The sequence below is a fragment of the Capricornis sumatraensis genome, chromosome 4 (genome assembly GCF_032405125.1).
Source record: "Capricornis sumatraensis isolate serow.1 chromosome 4, serow.2, whole genome shotgun sequence".
Classification (NCBI taxonomy): Eukaryota; Metazoa; Chordata; class Mammalia; order Artiodactyla; family Bovidae; genus Capricornis; species Capricornis sumatraensis.
The window spans coordinates 132,224,513-132,244,360 of record NC_091072.1 but is presented as its reverse complement, the minus strand read 5'-3'; the positions used below and the strand labels follow the sequence as shown (position 1 = coordinate 132,244,360).

The 19,848-nt window shown below is 37.6% G+C and overlaps 1 protein-coding gene across 1 annotated transcript in view; it reads right to left on the bottom strand.

Annotated features, from left to right (window-relative positions):
* ABCC9 (ATP binding cassette subfamily C member 9) overlaps positions 1 to 19,848 on the bottom strand; it is a 159,194-nt gene that overhangs the window by 121,316 nt on the left and 18,030 nt on the right. The window contains exons 6-13 of the mRNA XM_068970261.1: positions 18,943 to 19,185; positions 15,508 to 15,702; positions 13,240 to 13,392; positions 12,595 to 12,750; positions 11,892 to 12,026; positions 8,265 to 8,427; positions 2,535 to 2,575; positions 1,474 to 1,616 (exon numbers count right to left, since the gene is read on the bottom strand). Of these exons, the coding sequence (XP_068826362.1) occupies positions 1,474 to 1,616; positions 2,535 to 2,575; positions 8,265 to 8,427; positions 11,892 to 12,026; positions 12,595 to 12,750; positions 13,240 to 13,392; positions 15,508 to 15,702; positions 18,943 to 19,185 (1,229 nt within the window). The remainder of the gene's footprint in view (positions 1 to 1,473; positions 1,617 to 2,534; positions 2,576 to 8,264; positions 8,428 to 11,891; positions 12,027 to 12,594; positions 12,751 to 13,239; positions 13,393 to 15,507; positions 15,703 to 18,942; positions 19,186 to 19,848) is intronic.

Here is a 19,848-nt window from a genome sequence, read left to right as displayed (position 1 = left end):
TTATTTTGAATAATAAATACCAGTTTTTTCAATGATACATAAACATTGGGAAAGTTACCTCATTTTTAAAGGTCTTATGATAGATGCTCCACGTTACTAGCAATGGCAACACTACGCTTAGTAGAGTTAAGGCTTCAATTTTCCAGTTTTCTTTCTGTATTGCAACATCTTGTTTTTTTTTTTTTTCCAAAGGCCAGATATAAATATGATAAATACTGTTTATGAAACATGCTGAGGTTTTATAAGGTTTATAAAACTTCATAGCAAAAAGCAAAATACTACCTTAAGAATACCTATCAAAGATAGTAGACTAAAGCACATATGGTGCAGTATAATACAGTTTTCTAACATATGTATTATATATATAATACAAGTCAAAATAGTGGGGAAATGATTACTATCAGATCACATCTTTTTATAGCTGTGTACTATGGGACATTGTGAGTCGAAGGTGAGGTCCACACTGATTAGAAACACTATAAAAATATACTTAAAGTGAACAAAACACTGCACTCAGTTCTGCAAAGTCTTCCCATTTGCAGAGACTGTGAGTCTGGAATTTTATTTATTTTTTCTTTGCCAAACTAAACTAAAATAAAACAGAAAATATGTGTTGATGTGAACATTATCACTGTCGGTAAAAATATAAACTGGCCCAGCTTTGCTGGAAAACATTATGGCTATCCTCATTAAAAAAATCTTAAAAACTTGTTACACCTTTTGACCTATATCTCCTTTAATGGAAAACCACATGGCCATACTCATTAAGGGCCTTAAGAAGATGCACACTTATCAGAATGAATGTTGACACTTCCAGAAATCTGACTTTAGAAAATAATCAGAGAAAAGTTTGAAGATAAAGAGATGCTTCTCTCAGACATTATTTATGTTAGGGTGAAAACAGAAATATTCTAAATGTCCAATAAAGTGGTAACCGTTAAGTAAATTCAAATACTTCCAAACAATGGAATATCATGTAGCCAGTAAATATCATGCATATGGTCTTAATGAGGGAAAAAATAACCAAAAAATTCAACATTTTTATTTTAGAATAATTATTTTTACATGAAATAAGGGACTGAAAGGTCTCATAGCAAAGTTTTAACAAGTTATCTCTGATACCAAGTGATCTCTGGGCACTGATTAAGATGTTCTTTTTATACATTTTCTAACTTACTATCATGAGCATGTGGGCTTTCAAGGTGTTGCTAGTGGTAAAGAACCTGCCTACTAATGCAGGAGACGTAAGAGATGCAGGTTCAATCCCTGGATCGGGAAGATTCCCTGGAGGAAAGCACGGCAACCCACTTCAGTATTCTTGCCCAGAGAATCCTATGGTCAAAGGAGCCTGCTGGGCTACAGTCTGTGGGGTCGCAAAGAGTTGGACACAACAGAAATGCCTAAACCAGTCCCAACATGAGCAAGTAGTATTTCTATAATCAAGCGAAAAACGCCAGACATTCCAGCACATACCTGACAATGGCTTTGACTGCAAACCTGACCACGGTGGAGAGCAGGAAGAGAGGGGTGACCAGGATGTGGAAGAGTGACAGCGAAGCAAAGGCCTCTGCAGGTTTGAGGTTGTTCCCGCTGGCATATGCATGGGTCACAAACGTCTGTGCAAAGAAAGGGTTTTAGAGAAAGCTGGAGAAAGTTTCACAAATACTTACATTAAATTTTACAAAGCGAACACCATCTTCTATGCCAGCATGCCCACTGCAACTCTGAAAAATACTATTACTTCATCCAAATTACTCCCTAAGACAAACAACACATGAGTACTTAAGCACTAAAATACTAGAGAGCTTAATGGTCTACATTAGGTCTAGCAGTAAACTTGTGAAAAGGGCAAAACAGATTCTAAAGATCTGAAAACTGACTTCTGTCAAATTACTGAAAAGGGGGAATAACTATGAGAGAATCCAGAGTTCTTAACACCTAGTCAGACTCTTTCCAACTGGTACTAAATTTTTGAGAAAGAAGAAAGAAAATTCCATTGTTTGGGGGTCCCTATTGTGGCTCTTTCTTAAAATCGCCAACACTGGTATCCAAGGCAAACTTACATTTCTAAATGTAATACCAGTTCCTGGGTTTGTCCTTTTCTTTTGAAATGTAATCATTTAACATTTTGGGGTTGTTGATCTAGTACTATCCTGTTGTAAGAGTGTCCGGGAACCAGGTCATGGATGTTAGAACAGTAAGTTCTCAGCCTCTGTTAATTTTGCTCTCTGGGCACATTTGGCAGTATCTGGGGATATTTTTGATGGTACTAATGACATTTAATAAATGGAAGCCAGAGACGCTGCTAGACATCCTAATGCAAAGCACACCAAGAATTAATTATTGAGCCCAAAGTTCCACAGTGCCATGGATGAGAAACCCCAGATTAGAACCATCACAGTGGAGACAGCAAAGAGAAAACTGGAGACAGCCAAAAGGTGGTAATACATGTTGTCACCCACACATGCTTATTCCTAAGTCATTTCTAAACGCTGATTTGGTTCCATTTCTAAAGGTAAGAAAACACGTCTTACAGCAAGAACAGCTGCTATGGGAATTGCCGCGTTCATGAAGACTGTGGAAAGAAAGCAAAGACATTAGTGTCATTGAACTGTGAAACCTCTTCAGGAACTTTAATTATTCATTATTATTTTAACTTTCCTTGAAGACATCAAGGACTGAGTGCATTAAATAACATTTTGTCTTTGAGTCCACAAACATTTCCCAGTTGGTATTTCTTGGTTCACAGTTGTGAACTCCCACACATGAGTCTTAACCAGAAAATGTTCTAGTTTATTGAAAAATTATTTTTGAGCATCGATTTCTTTTTTTGGTAGAGCCACACAGCAAGCTGGATCTTAGTTCCCCAGCAAGGAACCCCCTGCATTGGAATGCATTACAAGTGTGGAGTCTTAAGCACTGGACCACCAGGGAAGTCCCCCCAAATTATATTTTTATGAAACATTACAAACAGCAAAATTTAAATAAAATAATCCTTTAATTACTTAAGTTATTAGAACTTAACAAATACACATTCTTCAGAGTATTTACAGTCTACATTTTTTTCCCACTAAACTAACTTAAAAATATGAAAACTGGGATATTACACAAATAAAAGGGGCTTCCCTGGTGGCTCAGATGGTGAAGAATCGGCCTCTAATGCAGGAGACCTGGGTTTGATTCCTGGGTCAGGAAGATCCCTTGAAGAAGGGAATGGCAATCCACTCCAGTGTTCTTGTCTGGAGAATCCCATGGACAGAGAAGCCTGGTGGGCTGCAGTCCATGAGTTTGCAAAGAGACACAACTGAGCGGTTAACGCTTTCATTTTCACACAAAAAAGCAAGAATTTGACATTATGTGAAAAATCTCCTTCCTGAAGTGATATTAATTTTCACTTAGAGATCTTTTGTTTGATAAAATAACTCCATATCCTAGGCCCTCTGCTTGTTTAAATCTCTCTCCAGGACTATAGTGCATTATCATTTGATAAGTACGATACACAGAACTGAAATAAGAAAAACTCAGATTTAGGCTAAAGTACTTGCATTTGGAAGTAATAGGGAAAAAAAATCAAAAGCCAAGTTGATGACTTGTAGTTATTTTGTCATAAAACATAGAGTTTTAGGGACAGAGGACCAAAAAGCAACTGCATTGTTGGTAACAGAGCCAGGCAACAGCAGAGTAAGAACTCGAATCTAATTTTCTCAACACTCAGAAGAGTCCATCTATACAGAGTAAAGTCAGAAAAAGAAAAACAAATATAGTATATTAATGCAGATATGTGGAATCTAGAAAAATGGTGTAGAAGACTTAATTAGCAAACGAGGAAAAGAGACACAGACATATAGAACAAATGTATAGATACCAAGGGGGAAAGGTGTGTGGTGGGAGGAACTGGGAAATTGGGATTGATACATGTACGCTACTGATACTGTGTGTAAAATAGAGAATTAACAAGAACCTATGGTATAGCACAGGGAACTTGACTTCATGTACCTTGGTGTCCTAAACAGGAGGGAAACCCAAAAAGCAGGGGACATAGGTATGTACATATGGCTGACTCACTGTTTGCTGTACAGTGGAAACTAACACAGCACTGTAAAGCAACTACACTCCAATGAAAATTAATTAATAAAAAAGAGAATCCATCCAAAGTCACCACCAGCTCTCATGATCTGCTTTCACGAACTGTCCTTACCACCACGTACGGACTCAGCCTGTGCTTTCAAAGGTCCACAAGAGGCTTAGCTACCAAACCTGAATTCTTGTACGGTACCAGCAATCCAAACACAGCTCTGAGAGTCATAATAGTCCAGATGAAGAGCCGTGTTTCCATCATCTTTCTCTGGCTAGTGTTACCTTATCTTTTTCTAAGTGTATTTCTTTCTTTTCCTCCATATCATTATTTGTAACTCATTCTGCTGCTGCTGCTAAGTTGCTTCAGTCGTGTCCGACTCTGTGCGACCCCATAGACGGCAGCCCACCAGGCTCCTCCATCCCTGGGATTCTCCAGGCAAGAATACTGGAGAGGGTGGCCATTTCCTTCTCCAATAACTCATTCTAAATATCTTTAAATAAGTAATCTCTTGATAAGGAAGAGCAAGAACAGCTGCTGTTTTATTACAAACTACTTATCTGGCACTCTGCACCCAATGCAGGATGCGGGACCATTTCTACCTCAGCATAAAGATGAGAATGAGACGCACGAGGTCACACAGCTGGGCTTCTCAGACCGTGCTCACCACCACTTCACTCTGCCACTACCCAGCAACTCACATTACTCACACATGATAGGACCACCTTCATGTGCATTCTCCTATTTAATGATTATAACTACCCCCCTGCAATAAAGAAAACAGCAAGGATGAGTAACAGGCAAGGTTCCAAACTAAGAGATGACACAGCTTGGATTAAAACCCACACTTTTCTGGTCAAAAGCTTCATGTTCTTCCCACTTCTTCATGTAAAACTATCAAAGTGAAGAGAGAAAAAACAAAAGTGTCGTTCATTCTTTTTTCTGCCAATAAATTAAATCCATAAACAGCACATATCCATTTGGAAGTGGAGATTAGGAAATGATTCAACAGAATTTCTTTTGCCCCCAGATATCATCTCCAGTGGCAAGAACATTGATTCATAGAGATGGATCTTCTGTTCTATTAGCATTTGTCCCATGTAATTTTATTTTTCAATATTTTCCAATACCGTGGATTGAGCATTTTTATGTACATTATCTTACTTAATTCCCCCAGGTATGCTTAATACAGCCCAACTTCCTGATGAGGAAACCAAGATGCCACCAAACGCTGACCAAGGTTGCAGAGTGGATAAGGCACTGAGGCAGGATTTCATTTCAGGTCATCCTGCACTCCAAGACCCAACAATAACCGCTATGTTGTATGCCTGACGTTTTTCTTTCATTTTTTTTCTTATGGTTTTCTGCAAATACCACTTACAAAATATTTTTAACAGCTACAGAACAGTGCCACATTCACTGTTTCATTTGATTCTCACACTAGACCTGTGAGAAGGTATCCTCTCTCTCTTTTTTTTAAAAAAGATTTTTTTGATGTGAACCATCTTTGAAGAATTTTACTGAATTTGTTAGAACACTGCTTCTGTTTTATGTTTTGGTGTTTTGGCTGCGAGGCATGTAGGATCTTAGCTCCCTGACCAGGGGTTGAACCTGCACCCTCTGCATTGGAAGGTAAAGTCTTAAAACACTGGACCATCAGGAAAGTCCCTAGAAAGGCATTATTTTTATTATAACAATTTTTGGAGGAGGAACCTGAGGGAGTGAGGTTACTGAACACCAGCCCACTTGCCAGGTGCTTTATACACAATGAGTACAAAGCCCTTGACATACTGCCTGGAATACAGTCAACCAACAAGTCAGTCAACATCTGCAGCATTCTTTCATCTATTATCATCTTTACCACAATGCTGCATGATAGAGATTTTTATCATCCAATGTTACGGATGGAACAATTGAGGCTTGGAGAACAGAAGTAGTGATTTGGTCAAAGCCAACCTGCTATGAAGTGGCAGAGGTGAGATTTACAACCAGTTGTATTCTACTCACATAGTGGAAGCGCTTCACTCCCACCAACACTCTTAAGTAATCAAATGATAAAACTTGGACATGGTGTAAGTGGAACTTCACATCATTGCATCAAGAATTCCTGCTGCGTATAATCATAAAAATGTGACTATGCTCTTTGATCTTCATGATTTCTTTGCTTTCTGTTTCTAGAATGGTCTCCTCTGTCCTCTCCTCCTTTGTCTCTGCCTTTCAAGAGCTAACCCAAATCTTATGTAACTGGGTTGAGTTCAACAACCCACCTCTATTATTTAGCCGCTGGATGATCTGGGGAAATTCAAGTTATTTAAGCTCTAACCTCAATCTTCTAATTTGCAAAACGAAGTTAATAATGGAATCAAGATCACTGGGCTGTTGTGAGGACTTAATAGGATGAAATATGTATAGTCACTTATGGCAAAATTGGCTGAGTATCTCAAAATGTTTTTGTTATTATTATCATAGTTACTATTACTATCATCATCACCATTTCTGGCCACATCCATCTACCCCATGAGAACTTTAGTATACTGCAGACAGAAACAGATTTTAGGAGCCAGCAGCTTACAGTTCTATCATATAAGCAAGTAGATATCAATCATTTCATCTTCTAGCATTTTGACACTGTATGAGTCGTGGTGCAGAGCTGGAATATAAATCTTCCCGTTTCCTTTCTAATGTATCCAGCACTAGGGCTAAAATAAATGAGCTATATAAACCAAACACTTTCCTTACATCCATTTCACAAAAGAAGTGTTTGTAATATCTAAGGACTCAAGTAGTTCAGAATTCAAGAGGAAACCATCTATAAATCTCCAAACTTAAAGTTGTTGAAAATCTTGAGAACAATGGAAAGGAGCAAAACTGACATACAAACTAAATCAAACATTGGTGGGAGTGGTTTGGCTAAGTTCATAAGAATTCTGCTAATATGAACTCATTCTTCTTACAAGTACTCAGTGTCACCCTTTGAGGAAAACAACAACAATATTTTCGAAACAATCATGTTTTTAAAATTAGAGTTGTGGAGGAAAAGCTTTGTATTTAAAAAGTCTTCAGCATGTACTGGAAAAAGAGGGTTTTATATAAATGTAGTTTGGCTTTTTTTTTACCTGGAAATGTTGACTTTTTTCCTCCTCAGTTTCCAAAACTGGCATTTCAAGTGCAATCTTCAAAGAAATATAATATCATAAGCTCCCCAAGAGACAGGGAAGACAACCGCAGATAATTTTTAAGGAGGTTAGGGGATAAGATCAATAGTAATATAGCCAAATCAATTTATTTGTTAATATTTTTACAATGGATATTTTTTAATTTACATTTTTTAAAAATTGGAGGATAATTGCTTTACAATACTGTGTTGGTTTCTGCCATATGGCAACATGAATCGTCCATATGTATACATATGTCCCCTCCCTCTTGAACCACCCTCCCACCTTCCACCTTCCTCTAGAGTGACGATCTCACTCCTCTAGATTGTCACAAAGTACTGGATTTGAGCTCCTTGTGTCATACGGCAAATTTCCACTGCCACCTAAGTTTACATATGGTAATGCATATGTTTCAATGCTATCCTCTCAATTCGTTCCACCCTCTCCTTCCTCCTCCTGGGTCCACAAGTCTATTTTCCATAAGCAAATTTTTACTGAAAACCCACTATGCATTCCAACTGCAACTGAAACGAGGGTTTCAATGATCAGACCATCCCCAGTTTACAGATGAAGAAACCAAGGATATCAGATGTCAAGTAACATGGCAAAGATACAAACTTGCAAGGAGTCAAATTCAATGCTACTTGACTTTAAGCTTATGCTGACTTTGCTCTTTAATTTAAATTTAAATAGGAACTTCCCTGGGTGTCCAGTCACTAAGACTTCGCCTTTAAATGCAGAAGATGTGGGTTTGATCCCTGGTCTGGGAACTAAAATCCCACATGTCTCACAGCCAAAAAATCAAAATGTAAAACAGAATCTATACTGTAACAAATTCAAAAAGACTTTAAAAATGGTCCACATCAAAAAACAAAAAATTAAATTTAAATAAACTTGTTTAGCTACTGGCTACAGGACCTCACAAATAGAGAAAATAAATGTACTTCCTCTGATGTCTAAAATGTCTCAATGATTCTAAGTTACACCGAATAGACCACATGTTTTTGGTGATCCTCAGAGCGATAGCAACTTACTGGAGAGTGATGTATAAAGAGCAAAAGTTTTGAGACTGGAGAGTTCTTTCATTCTTGTCTCTTCCACACTCTTGCAAAAGATGTGCTCCCAGGCGTACAGCTTTAGAAGTTTGATGCCTTTCAGTATTTCATTTGTTTTCTTCAGTCTCTCAGTGGAATAATCCTATAAAAGGAAGGAATAAAAAACAATGCAAGCTGCATCCAAGTGGATCAGAGAGGCAAGGCCATTACTGGATACGGATTGAGAAGAACTTGATTTCTGCCTGGCTTGGCCTCTAATGATGGCTGTGAGATTCCTAGGAGAAATAGTGAAACTCTCTGTGCTCTGCCTCCAACGTGAAAATGAAGAGTTGAGTGAGACAGCCTCCAATTTCTTTCCACCTAAAAACTGTTCATGCCTCTTTTGCTTTGGTTTAAATAAAAGCAGTGTCTTAAGTTTCATACGATTTCCTTGAATGATGTCTGCAGAAAACACATACAGACATGTAAGGAGTTGATAAAGAGACTTCCAAGGGTGCCTTCTCATACCTAAATCATTTAATTCTCTCCTCAGCTCCATTACTCATGCTTAGGAGATGAGGAACAATGAACGTAAAAAAAGTTAGGTCACTATTGATTTGGGAATGTGAGTGTACTCTGTTGCGTGTATTCGCAGTGAGTCTTCATAAGACACTTAGTGAAACCAAGCCTATAATCTTTAACTTCAAGAGATTTCTATCTCCTTCTTCATAAGCTCTGTCACAGAGCCTAAATTAGATTTTGTTGTTATTGTGTTGTGTTAGTTGCTCGGTTGTGTCCAATTCTTTGCAACCCCATGGACTGTAGCCCATCAGGCTCCTCTGTCCAAGGGATTCTCCGAGCAAGACTACTGGAATGGGTTGCCATTCCCTTTCCCAGGGGATCTTCCCGACCCAGGGATCAAACCTGGTCTCACATATTGCTAAATTGGATTTACTGATTGCTAACGACACCACCCTTAAGCAGAAAGTGAAGAGGAACTAAAAAGCCTCTTGATGAAAGTGAAAGAGGAGAGTGAAAAAGTTGGCTTAAAGCTCAACATTCAGAAAACGAAGATCATGGCATCTGGTCCCATCACTTCATGGGAAATAGATGGGGAAACAGTGGAAACAGTGTCAGACTTTATTTGGGGGGCTCCAAAATCACTGCAGATGGTGACTGCAGCCATGAAATTAAAAGACGCTTACTCCTTGGAAGAAAACTTATGACCCACCTAGATAGCATATTGAAAAGCAGAGACATTACTTTGCCGACTAAGGTCCGTCTAGTCAAGGCTATGGTTTTTCCAGCAGTCATGTATGGCTGTGAGAGTTGGACTGTGAAGAAGGCTGAGTGCTGAAGAATTGATGCTTTTGAACTGTGGTGTTGGAGAAGACTCTTGAGAGTCCCTTGGACTGCAAGGAGATCCAACCAGTCCATTCTGAAGGAGATCAACCCTGGGATTTCTTTGGAAGGAATGATGCTAAAGCTGAAACTCTAGTACTTTGGCCACCTCATGCGAAGAGTTGACTCATTGGAAAAGACTCTGATGCTGGGAGGGACTGGGGGCAGGAGGAGAAGGGGCCAACAGAGGATGAGATGGTTGGATGGCATTACTGACTCGATGGACGTGAATCTGAGTGAACTCTGGGAGTTGGTGATGGACAGGGAGTCCTGGCGTGCTGCGATTCATGGGGTCGCAAAGAGTCAGACACGACTGAGCGACTGAACTGAACTGAACAACCTGGATTAACTGTAGAGACATGGCTGATACAAAAGCCTCTCTTTAGTCAATTCTATCAGCCTCCTCCAAATTCTATTAGATTTACTAGGAAAGTACAGTATCATCTGTGAACTCTTAAAAGGAGCTGCAGAGTGGCAAAAGGTAGATAGCAAGAAGCAAAAGCAGCAAATGATCTGAGTTTTTTGAAGTACAGTTGAGTTTTAGTATTGTGTTAATTACTGCCATACAACAAAGTGACTCAATTATATACACACACATATACATACATACACATTATTTTTTAAATGTTCTTCTCCATTATGGTTTATCATAGGATATTGAATACAGTTCCCTGTGCGATACAGGAGGACCTTGTTGCTTATCCGTTTTGTATATAAAACCTTGTATCTGCTAACCGCAGCCTCCCACTCCATCTCTCTCCCAAGCCCTTCTCTTTGTGAACCACCTGTGTTCTCTGTGTCCCTGATTCTGTTTCTGTTTCATAGATAGGTTCATTTGTGTCATATTTCGGATTCCACACATTAGTGTTGTCATATAATATTTTTCTTTCTCTTTTTGACTTACTTCATTTAGTATGATGATAATCTCGTCACATCCTTCTTGCTGCAAATGGCATTAGCAAATGATCTGATTTTATTCATCTTTTTGTCTCTTGAGGTTCTTAACTGCCTATCCATGATTGCTGGTGAGTGAATGACTACAGTATGAATGGCAAAATGAGAATCAGATGTTAGATTTTCATGTCCCCTCTTTGAGTCTCTCTTCCACACCTTTCTGCATTCATGTCCTAGAGTAATGAGGAACCTCACCAGAAGCAGCAGAAAAAACAAGTGATAAAAACCATTTGCATGACAAGGGACTTACTTGTCACAGTGGAAACACCAGGTTGGAAAACGGTCCACCAGTGGTAGCATCTCTACATTTCATGCCTGATTTGTAGACAAACTGGCTCATATTTAATCAAACTTTATTTCTAAACATGATGTCAATAATTTTATTATTTGCAAATACTTCTTTAAAAGAAGCCAATTCTTGCTCAAATAAAATGATTTCATGGCAAACTGAAGCCAGAGTGTGTGTGTGTGTGTGTGCGTGTGTGTGTGTGTGTGTGCTCAGTTGTGTCCAACTCTTTGCGACCTCATGGCCTGCAGCCCACCAGGCTCCTCTGTCCATGGAATTTTCCAGGCAAGAACACTGGAGTGGGTTGCCATTTCCTCCTCCAGGGGATCTTCCTGACCCAGGGATCATCTTTTGCATCTCCTGCATTGGCAGGCAGATTCTTTACCACTGTGCCACCTGGGAAGCCCAACTGAAGCCAGAAAGGGTCAATAACTGAGCTTTTCCCTACTTGCCAAGTTGACCATAAACATACTCAGGCAGAGCAGCTGCTACTGAAACATTTCAGTGTAACTCCATAGCTCATCACGTGGTCTGACTCAACCCTCAGAACATTTAATCTCAGAAGCACTAAGTCTGACCCTTTATTTATTCCTTGATCCATTTGTCCCACGTCAGTAATTGACATCCAATATATATGTAATCAAATGCACAAGTAAGTGTATTCTGTAGTATATGCTAAGTGTAAGTAAGTGATCTACAAGAGCTAAAGCCTCATCATCACATCACGACTTGTAAAAACCTCAGGCTTTGTGGTGGTATTTAGCATTTAAGGTCATTAAATCTTAGATGTCAAATCCACTTTTAAAAACTGTTGTGCAACCCACAAAATGCACATTCACTGCCCAAGAACGAAAAAGAAATATTGGTATTTCATTTCAATATAATGATTTCCAAAGAACCCTGAGTGGTATTAATTTCCTATATATTTAAAAATGAAACCACATTACTAGATTTTCCTAATACGGTTTCCAAGAGATGTTACTTACAAGAGTGCTCTTCTGAGCTTCTGCCAATTTTGTAGCAATGAAATATTGAATTGGCGCGAGGAGCACAATGACTGCAGCACCAACCAAAGCGCTGGACCCAAGCAAATTGTAGAGCAGGATCACTCCCATGATGATCTAAAGGGAAACACAAGGCGAGGGCTGAAAGAGCAGGCATGTGGGGACCCCTGCATAAAAGGACATATGTTTTAGTGAAATTGTAGTAGTTCTTAATTATTAAGTTTAAAAATTTGAGCACGCTCTGGGAGACAGTGAAGGACAGGGGAGCCTGGTGTGCTGCCGTCCATGGGGTCGCAAAGAGTTGGACACAACTTAGCAACTGAACAACTATTAAGTTTGTTTGGAAGTCAACTCAGCTGTGACTGTAGGATTTCACGATGATTTATCTGGGGAAGGCTAAGTAGTAGGAATTTATTTTTAGCAACATGATGTGTACAACTGGTGTTGAACCAATTTACTACATGAAGTTGCAGAGGGGTCCCAAGACGCTTTTGACCAGAAACAGTCATCAAACTTTTAAAAGGACACAAACTTTTTCTGGAAAATGTTGTCATCCACCATAAATCAGCATTCCATATTTTTTGGAATTACATTAGCTTTTCAAATGAAAAAGCAAACGAATTTAAAAACTGATAATTTCTTATTATTTCCTCAGCAAATAAGAATCTTACTCATATTGATCTACCTGAACAGGCATGGCCCATAGATTGGGACACAGGAACAAGAACCACATGAGCTGATTGGTTTCAATGGCGACCAAGTTATTGATCTGACCCAGGGTCATCTCACCCATGGATAAATTAGATGTAGAAAGCCGAAGGATTTTATTATATATCATGGCCTGCAAAAAAGGGAAAAAAAACATATTTGAAGTTCAAATTTTAAAAATCAACACTATGCTTATTTATTTGCATTAAAATCTAAGATTTTTAAATTTTCTGAAAAAAAGGAGAAAACCCTATAATGCCATCTTAAGTCAGCTATTATTTTTACTTCAGCATTGTTGCTTTTAATCCTCAACTAAATACAAACTTATTTTTCCTGATGATATAATCTCAACATATATTCAAATTTAAACATAATCTTTGGAACAAACAGTAACAGAAGTAAATAAATGCAAGATTTCAAAATATGTTAATATATTATTAGAAGTATTTTTAATTCAGTGGGTTTATTAATTAACTTTATGGGTTTTTTAATTAGGTAGATCCTGAAAGTATTGATGTCATAATATCAAACTGAAAATGGAAGGAGAAAAACAAAACTGAATTCTCAACTATTCCTATCACTGAATGGTTTGTGGTCAGGATCCTTCAGAGCTTGTACGTACCAGCAAGGCTCCACGCAGGTTAATGCCAGTCTCAATGGTCACATAGTAGGAAGCCTGCAAAAATGTCCTTTGCAGAATAAGAGCCAAGAACAGAAGAACTGCTAGAACATAAGCATTTTCAAGAAATTCCTTTGATGAGAGGGTTTCTAAAGCCTTATCCCAAAACAAACAAAAAAAAGATACAAATTAAAACTATTCATATACCAGCATACAGTTTGCATTTATCAAATAATGCATGGTTGCTTAATATAAAAATTCAATGTCTTTATAATATAGCAGTAGAATGAGTCAGAGCAAGGCGATTTTGGCTTTTCCTCATAATGTCAACAGATACAAACACAAACCAGTTGAACATAAAAAATTTCAAATGGATCATTAAGATTGTTGGAAATGCCTGATTGTAGAAAAAAGGGTACATTTAAATTTTTTAAAGTTAATATATTTTCTACAAAGATACAGTCTACCTTGGTTAACTGGAAAATATTAGTAGTAAACCAAGACAAAAGTTAGTTTAGATTGTATGTAATTTAGAAGTAGAACCTACAACATCAGCAAGACCAGTGGGACAAATATACAATTTCCATAGCCTTATTAATTTAAAATAATAAAGTCTACACAGTTGACTTTTTCTGATCCTCATCTTAATTCATATAATGAAAACATAATTATAAATGGTAAAAAACATAAATTGGCTATTTTGCCCAAAAGACAATTTCAGTGACAAAACATAACTTTAAAAACTATTTCATTCTGATTATAACTGAAGACATCATAAGAATATACAAATTGATAGCTTTTTGTTTGTAACAGTAGCATATGGTCACTTATTTGTTAGAAATGAGGGAAAAGTAACACTCAGATAAACACAACATGTCAGTTGAGCCACTGTTTTTTTATGGTTTCGAACAGTTAAATTCTAAATATTTCTGGTCCCTTCCTTGTCTTTCTGGGGGATACACACAAATGTGTAAATTTTCTTCTTTCTCAGAAAAATACATGGTTAATACATGTAAGTACAGGGATGATTGGATACTAAGTGGAATTTCAATATCTGTATATGATCAGGCTAGTAGGGATAAAACATTACAAACATGTACTCAATGGTAAAGTAGCTGGTTCACATTAGTAACAGTTGAGCACTAATATATGCAAGGAACTGGGTTTTGAGGGCAAAAATGGGAACTTCATAGTCATTCTGTTTAGAGAGCTCACAATCTAGAAAGATAAGCATATCCATAGATACCATGCTCATTATAAATAGCATTTATGGCAAGTGCCAATGTGAAGCGAGAATCAAATTCCACCAACAAGGACAATCAGAAAAAGCTTCAAGCAGAAGGCAACATTTACTGAAGGCTTTAGAAATACGTACAATTCCAATAGGTAAAAAAAGAGGACTGGAAATCAGATTGAGACAATAAAAAAGGAAAACTGACTCATCAGGACTAGAGTTTCTACACGTGAAACTAGGGAAATCAATTCTTATTTTAGAAGGAAATTGGGAAGCTCATGACGCAGACTTTCTTAAGAACAGAAAATATAAGGTTGTAAATTTATAACAGCAAATATTTTACACTATATAGTCCCCAGTAGTAACATAATGTCTAATAAAAATATAATGTGACTTGACCTGATCATTATGAAACAAGGCAATGGCTTTCACTATATAGGAAACCAAATCAAGTCACATTGCCCACTTCACTGGTCACTGAAAGTGAAGTCGCTCAGTCATGTCCGACTCTTTGCAACCCCATGGACTGTAGCCTACCAGGCTCCTCTGTCCATGGGATTTTCCAGGCAAGGGTACTGGAGTGGGGTGCTATTTCCTTCTCCAGGGGATCTTCCTAACCCAGGGATCGAACCCAGGTCTCCCACATTGCAGACAGACTCTTTACCATCTGAGCCATCAGGGGGAAAAAGTGACTCAGCCCCAAGGACTCATGCATGAAAATTCTTTACAGGATTGCTAAAAAGATCTAATAAAATAATCAATGTGAAATTTCTGAGCATCATTTACAGAACACAGTAAATGCTATTAAATGTTTATAACTTCTGAATCTGAGAAATAATTTTGTTGGCCAAATCCATTCAATGAATACATAATGTTTTTCTCTACAAGGAAAATTACAGTTTTCATTCTTTTAAAAAGCATTCAATTCTCTGTTAATAAGACTGTCTGCACTGCTCATAAAACTGCATTTTAAAAAAGTAATGATTAAAAGAAATTTGCCAATAATATATTTCCATTCAAAGGCACAACAAACTTACTCTTGTTGGGTTATTTGTTTCATTCTGGGTTTCATTTACACGCTGAACTATTCCAGAAATACAGAGAGGTCCAGCAAAACCCAGTAAGTCAGCAAGATAACGAAATGTGCTACTAAGTAGAATTGGTCGCCCGAAAGCTCTGTACATTGCCAGCCATATAGATGGAGTCCGATTTGGGTCATCTGCCACTTTTTTCTGAAATAAAAAAAAAATTTGATGAACCAAAATAAAATGATAAAGTGGCAATTAATTGTAGCCACTATGGAAATCTCTTCTAGTATTTCTGATAATTTAAAAGATAAAAATAAATGTTACTGAGTCACTTTCAATATACTACATATAGTTTGGTATTCCTGCATTCTTGCAACCAATAGATAATTAATTTCTAAGTATATATTTCCATTTATTTAGCTAATTATTTTAATTTTGAACACATTCCAAAACTTTATATGTATGTAATATATATATTTAGTTCTTAGTGGCTTAACAATGTGTTGGTTTCTGCTGTACAACGTCAGCAGAATGTATGTAAGTGTACATACATCCCCTGCCTCTTCAGCCTGCCTCTCATCCACCCCCATCCCACCCCCTAAGTTATCACAGAGCACCAGACTGAACTCCCTGTGTTACACAGCAACTTCCCACTAGCTTTCTATTTCCCACATGGTAATGCATATATTTTAATGTTACTTTCTCAATTCATCCCACCCTCTCCTTTCTCCACTCTGTCCACAAATCCATTCTCTATGTCTGCATCTCTATTCTTGCTCCTGCAAACAGGTTCATCACCATTTTTCTAGATTCCATATATATGCATGACTGAATGCATTTTAATGAAAGAAAGAGAACGAAGAGTAACTAGGCAAATTTTTCAAACATTTTGTATTATTTTTAGTTATCAAAGGATGACCCCAAATTTCCAAAGTCCAAATTAAGCTTAATTCTCTTTGATTTAGAAAATGAATATATCAGTTATGAATATTATCAAATGATGCTGTATGGAAAATAGTGAAATTCAAAGTACAGGTTATTGACAGTCTAGTTAAGATTTCTGAAGTTCAGTTAAGATCTAAGATATTAGGTCACAAGAGATTAACTTATCAAATTATTACAAGCTAAACAAAAGAGATCATCCTGAGGTAGGAGACAATGTGCCTCTGGGCCAGACACCTGGTGTTTGTCAGGTGGAGTAAAACCGAGCTTTTGTTCTAACCCAGACCCTCCAAAGACAAAGCTAGTGGCAAAAGCTGAGCTCTGCTAAAGCAAAGAGACAAAAGCACTCGCTCTTGAGGTCAAGGAAGACTTCCTGTTTGCACATGTGCCAAAAGGCTTCTTGGGGGTTGAAAAGGGAGGGGAACCCACCGGGAGGGGAATCCACCCCATAAGTGTGGACATGCACCATAGACCTCTGAGGTGGGATCCACCTTAGAGAAAAGTTGCTCACACATCTTGAGGAGGGTCCATGGACAGTCAAGGGTGAAGAAAGAAACAAAGTAATTGGCCAAAGGTAAACAAAGTCCCAGAGAGACTGTCTTATATAAGTGATTTACATCACCTCTGTACTGAGCTCCTCCTCACTCAGGATGCTCCAACTCCTCTCCGCGTGTGTCTCTCTGCCTTGCTTCTGACATACTGCCCTCCTCCTCACTAGAGAGGATGCCCATACCCTTTTCCTCTGGGTGTATATCTCTGCCCTGGTTCTGAGTTAGATAAACAAACTGTTTTCTTGTATGCTTTCCCACGCATTGTGCTATGTCTCTAACAATAAACTTTGTACCTGTTATTACAGTTTTTCCCTCCTTGAAACATTCTTGCTTTCAAATAGGGGCAAGAGCCAGGGCCACTATGCTTCTGCCTCTAGCTGCTGGTGGTCTAGTGGCTAGGACTCTTGGTTTTCATCCAGGTTACCCAGGTTTAAACCAGGCAGGGAACCCCACCCTTCAGGACCGCTCATGTCTCTTCAGGCTCTCCCTCTGAGATCAATCCTAGCTTCAAACTGTTTCTTCTCCAGGTATTTCCTGTCTCCATTAAATGGGGTCAATACTTTTTAAAGTTACGTTAGACTTGTGCCTCCTAGTTATTCCTTAAAGAGATGCAAAATGAAGAATGGTAATACTTATGCCAACTTGTGGCTTCACACTTCTATAATCATTTGTTGAAAAGATTTCAAGACCTGAACAATCATAATTACGTTTTGGCAAAGAAGCTAACTCAATGCAGTGGAGTTCAATTGTGTTTCATATTCAACTCCTTGTGAGATGAACAGTTTTAAAGCTTACTGATATTTAAGCAAATCTGTGTTATAAAGAGCATTCAGAAAACTAAAGCTATGCTTAGACTATATTATTAATCTTTATTTAGAAGTTGTTAAAAAAACTATGCAATACTTTTCCCAGAGGTGAAACCAGAGAGATGACTCAGGTTGATCTGTAGTAACCATTTCCTGGATTAATAATTTCATAACACATTTTGACACAAAACAGAGGTCATTTTCATCATTTACCATAAATGCTTTGTTGATCTAGATTTAGAACAGCCAAAAACTCTTTAACTGATCCACCATACAGTATTTCCTTCCAATGTTGGTATAAATATTCATATTTTAATTACAATAATATTTGTAGGTGACAGCAATATAAAATACATCCTCCACTGTGAATAGCACACAAGACTACTGAGAATGATAAAAAGACAAATTGAAAATATCCAAAGAGTCTCATATTTAAATCTTTGAAGGCAGTTATAAATACCCACAGAAAATACCAGCAGAAATCAATTTTGCCAGACATATAGAGTGATACTTGGAATAGGCAGATGATGCCCCTTTATTTAATTTAGTTTCCCAATTTTGAAATGCAGAGTCCAAGTTTTAATTAATATTTAATTTAAGGATTTTCATTTCTCAAAAGTTATTCCTGGATATGATCTATTTTCCCTTTAAATAATAAAATTGTCAAGATACTTGAAACAAAACAATGAAAAATCCGTGGATTATTAATATTAAGCACTCTCTGTCCCTCCTCATGTAGTGACTGGGCAACTAACGTAACATATTTCATTGGCTTTTCCAGTATAATTCCAGCAGCCCAGTTAACATGACTTAAAACTACTGGGAAAGACAGATGGAGAAAATCTGCTCTCCCTAAATATTATTTACTATTATTTAAGAGAATCCACCAGCAATGCAGGAGAGGGCTTTGATCCTTGGGTCAGGAAGATCCCCTGGAGAAAAGAAATGGCAACCCACTCCAGTATTCTCTGCCTGGGAGATCCCATGGAGAGGGGAGCCTGGCAGGCTACAGCCCATGGGATCACAAAGTCAGACATGATTGAGCAACTAAACAACAAAAGCTTAACATTATTTAAGCTTAGTGCCTTTGTATTAAGAAGCCCATTCTCTACAATCAAGGCCATGAAAAACGGTTACTGACTTACCTTTTGTTCTTCATATGCATCTTTCAAACAAACATAGTTTGTTACTGCTCTCATTGCTATTGGTAATTTTCCAATTGCCTTCAGATCAATAGGCTTTTTATGAGCAGATATGATGAGCGTGTTCATCCACCAGTACGTTGCTTTTGACAATAAATTCACGAACGGTTGGAGAAACCTCACACCTAGATCCTGGAGGTCTTCAGGGGGCTTTACTTTCTGCGGATTCACGAAGAACACATATCTCTGTGATAAGAAAAATTCCAGAGTAACAATTAACCTAATTCTTTTTCCACACATTAAAAATAAATTTTTAACCATTTTTACAAATTTCATTTCATGAGGCTAATCTTTATATTTTCTTACTTCTTTCCATCCCTTTCTGAAATATTCTTTTGAGAAAAAAATTCCCTTTTATTGTGACTAGATTCTAGTTAAATTCCAGAATTTCATATTTAATACACTTAGGTGAATGTTAAAATATCAATTATTTCTTTAAAAGAGTTATCACTAAAAATCAGCCTTTCATGATATCCTTTCCTGATATTTCATGATATTTAGTCAACTAAATGAAGATTTTTACACTGTGCAGATTGCTTAAATGTTTTATCAACAACATTGTTGAGTCACTCTCTATTAATTTGTGGTCTGGCTGATGTTTGCTGTTTCCACTATCCATTGCAACATGTATCTTGCTATTCATAGCAAATTCAGAGTGCTCTGACAGAAAATGAACATTGAAAAACAGGTCACTGGTATGTCACACAATGTAACAGGCAGTGTTACGTGAACAGGTTTGTAATCACAGACCGGGTATGAGATTTGATCATGTTACTTTGTTTATAAAGCTAGAGTTCTATCTACAGACGTTTCTTCATCAATGAAATGAAGAAAGTGGATTAAGTTATC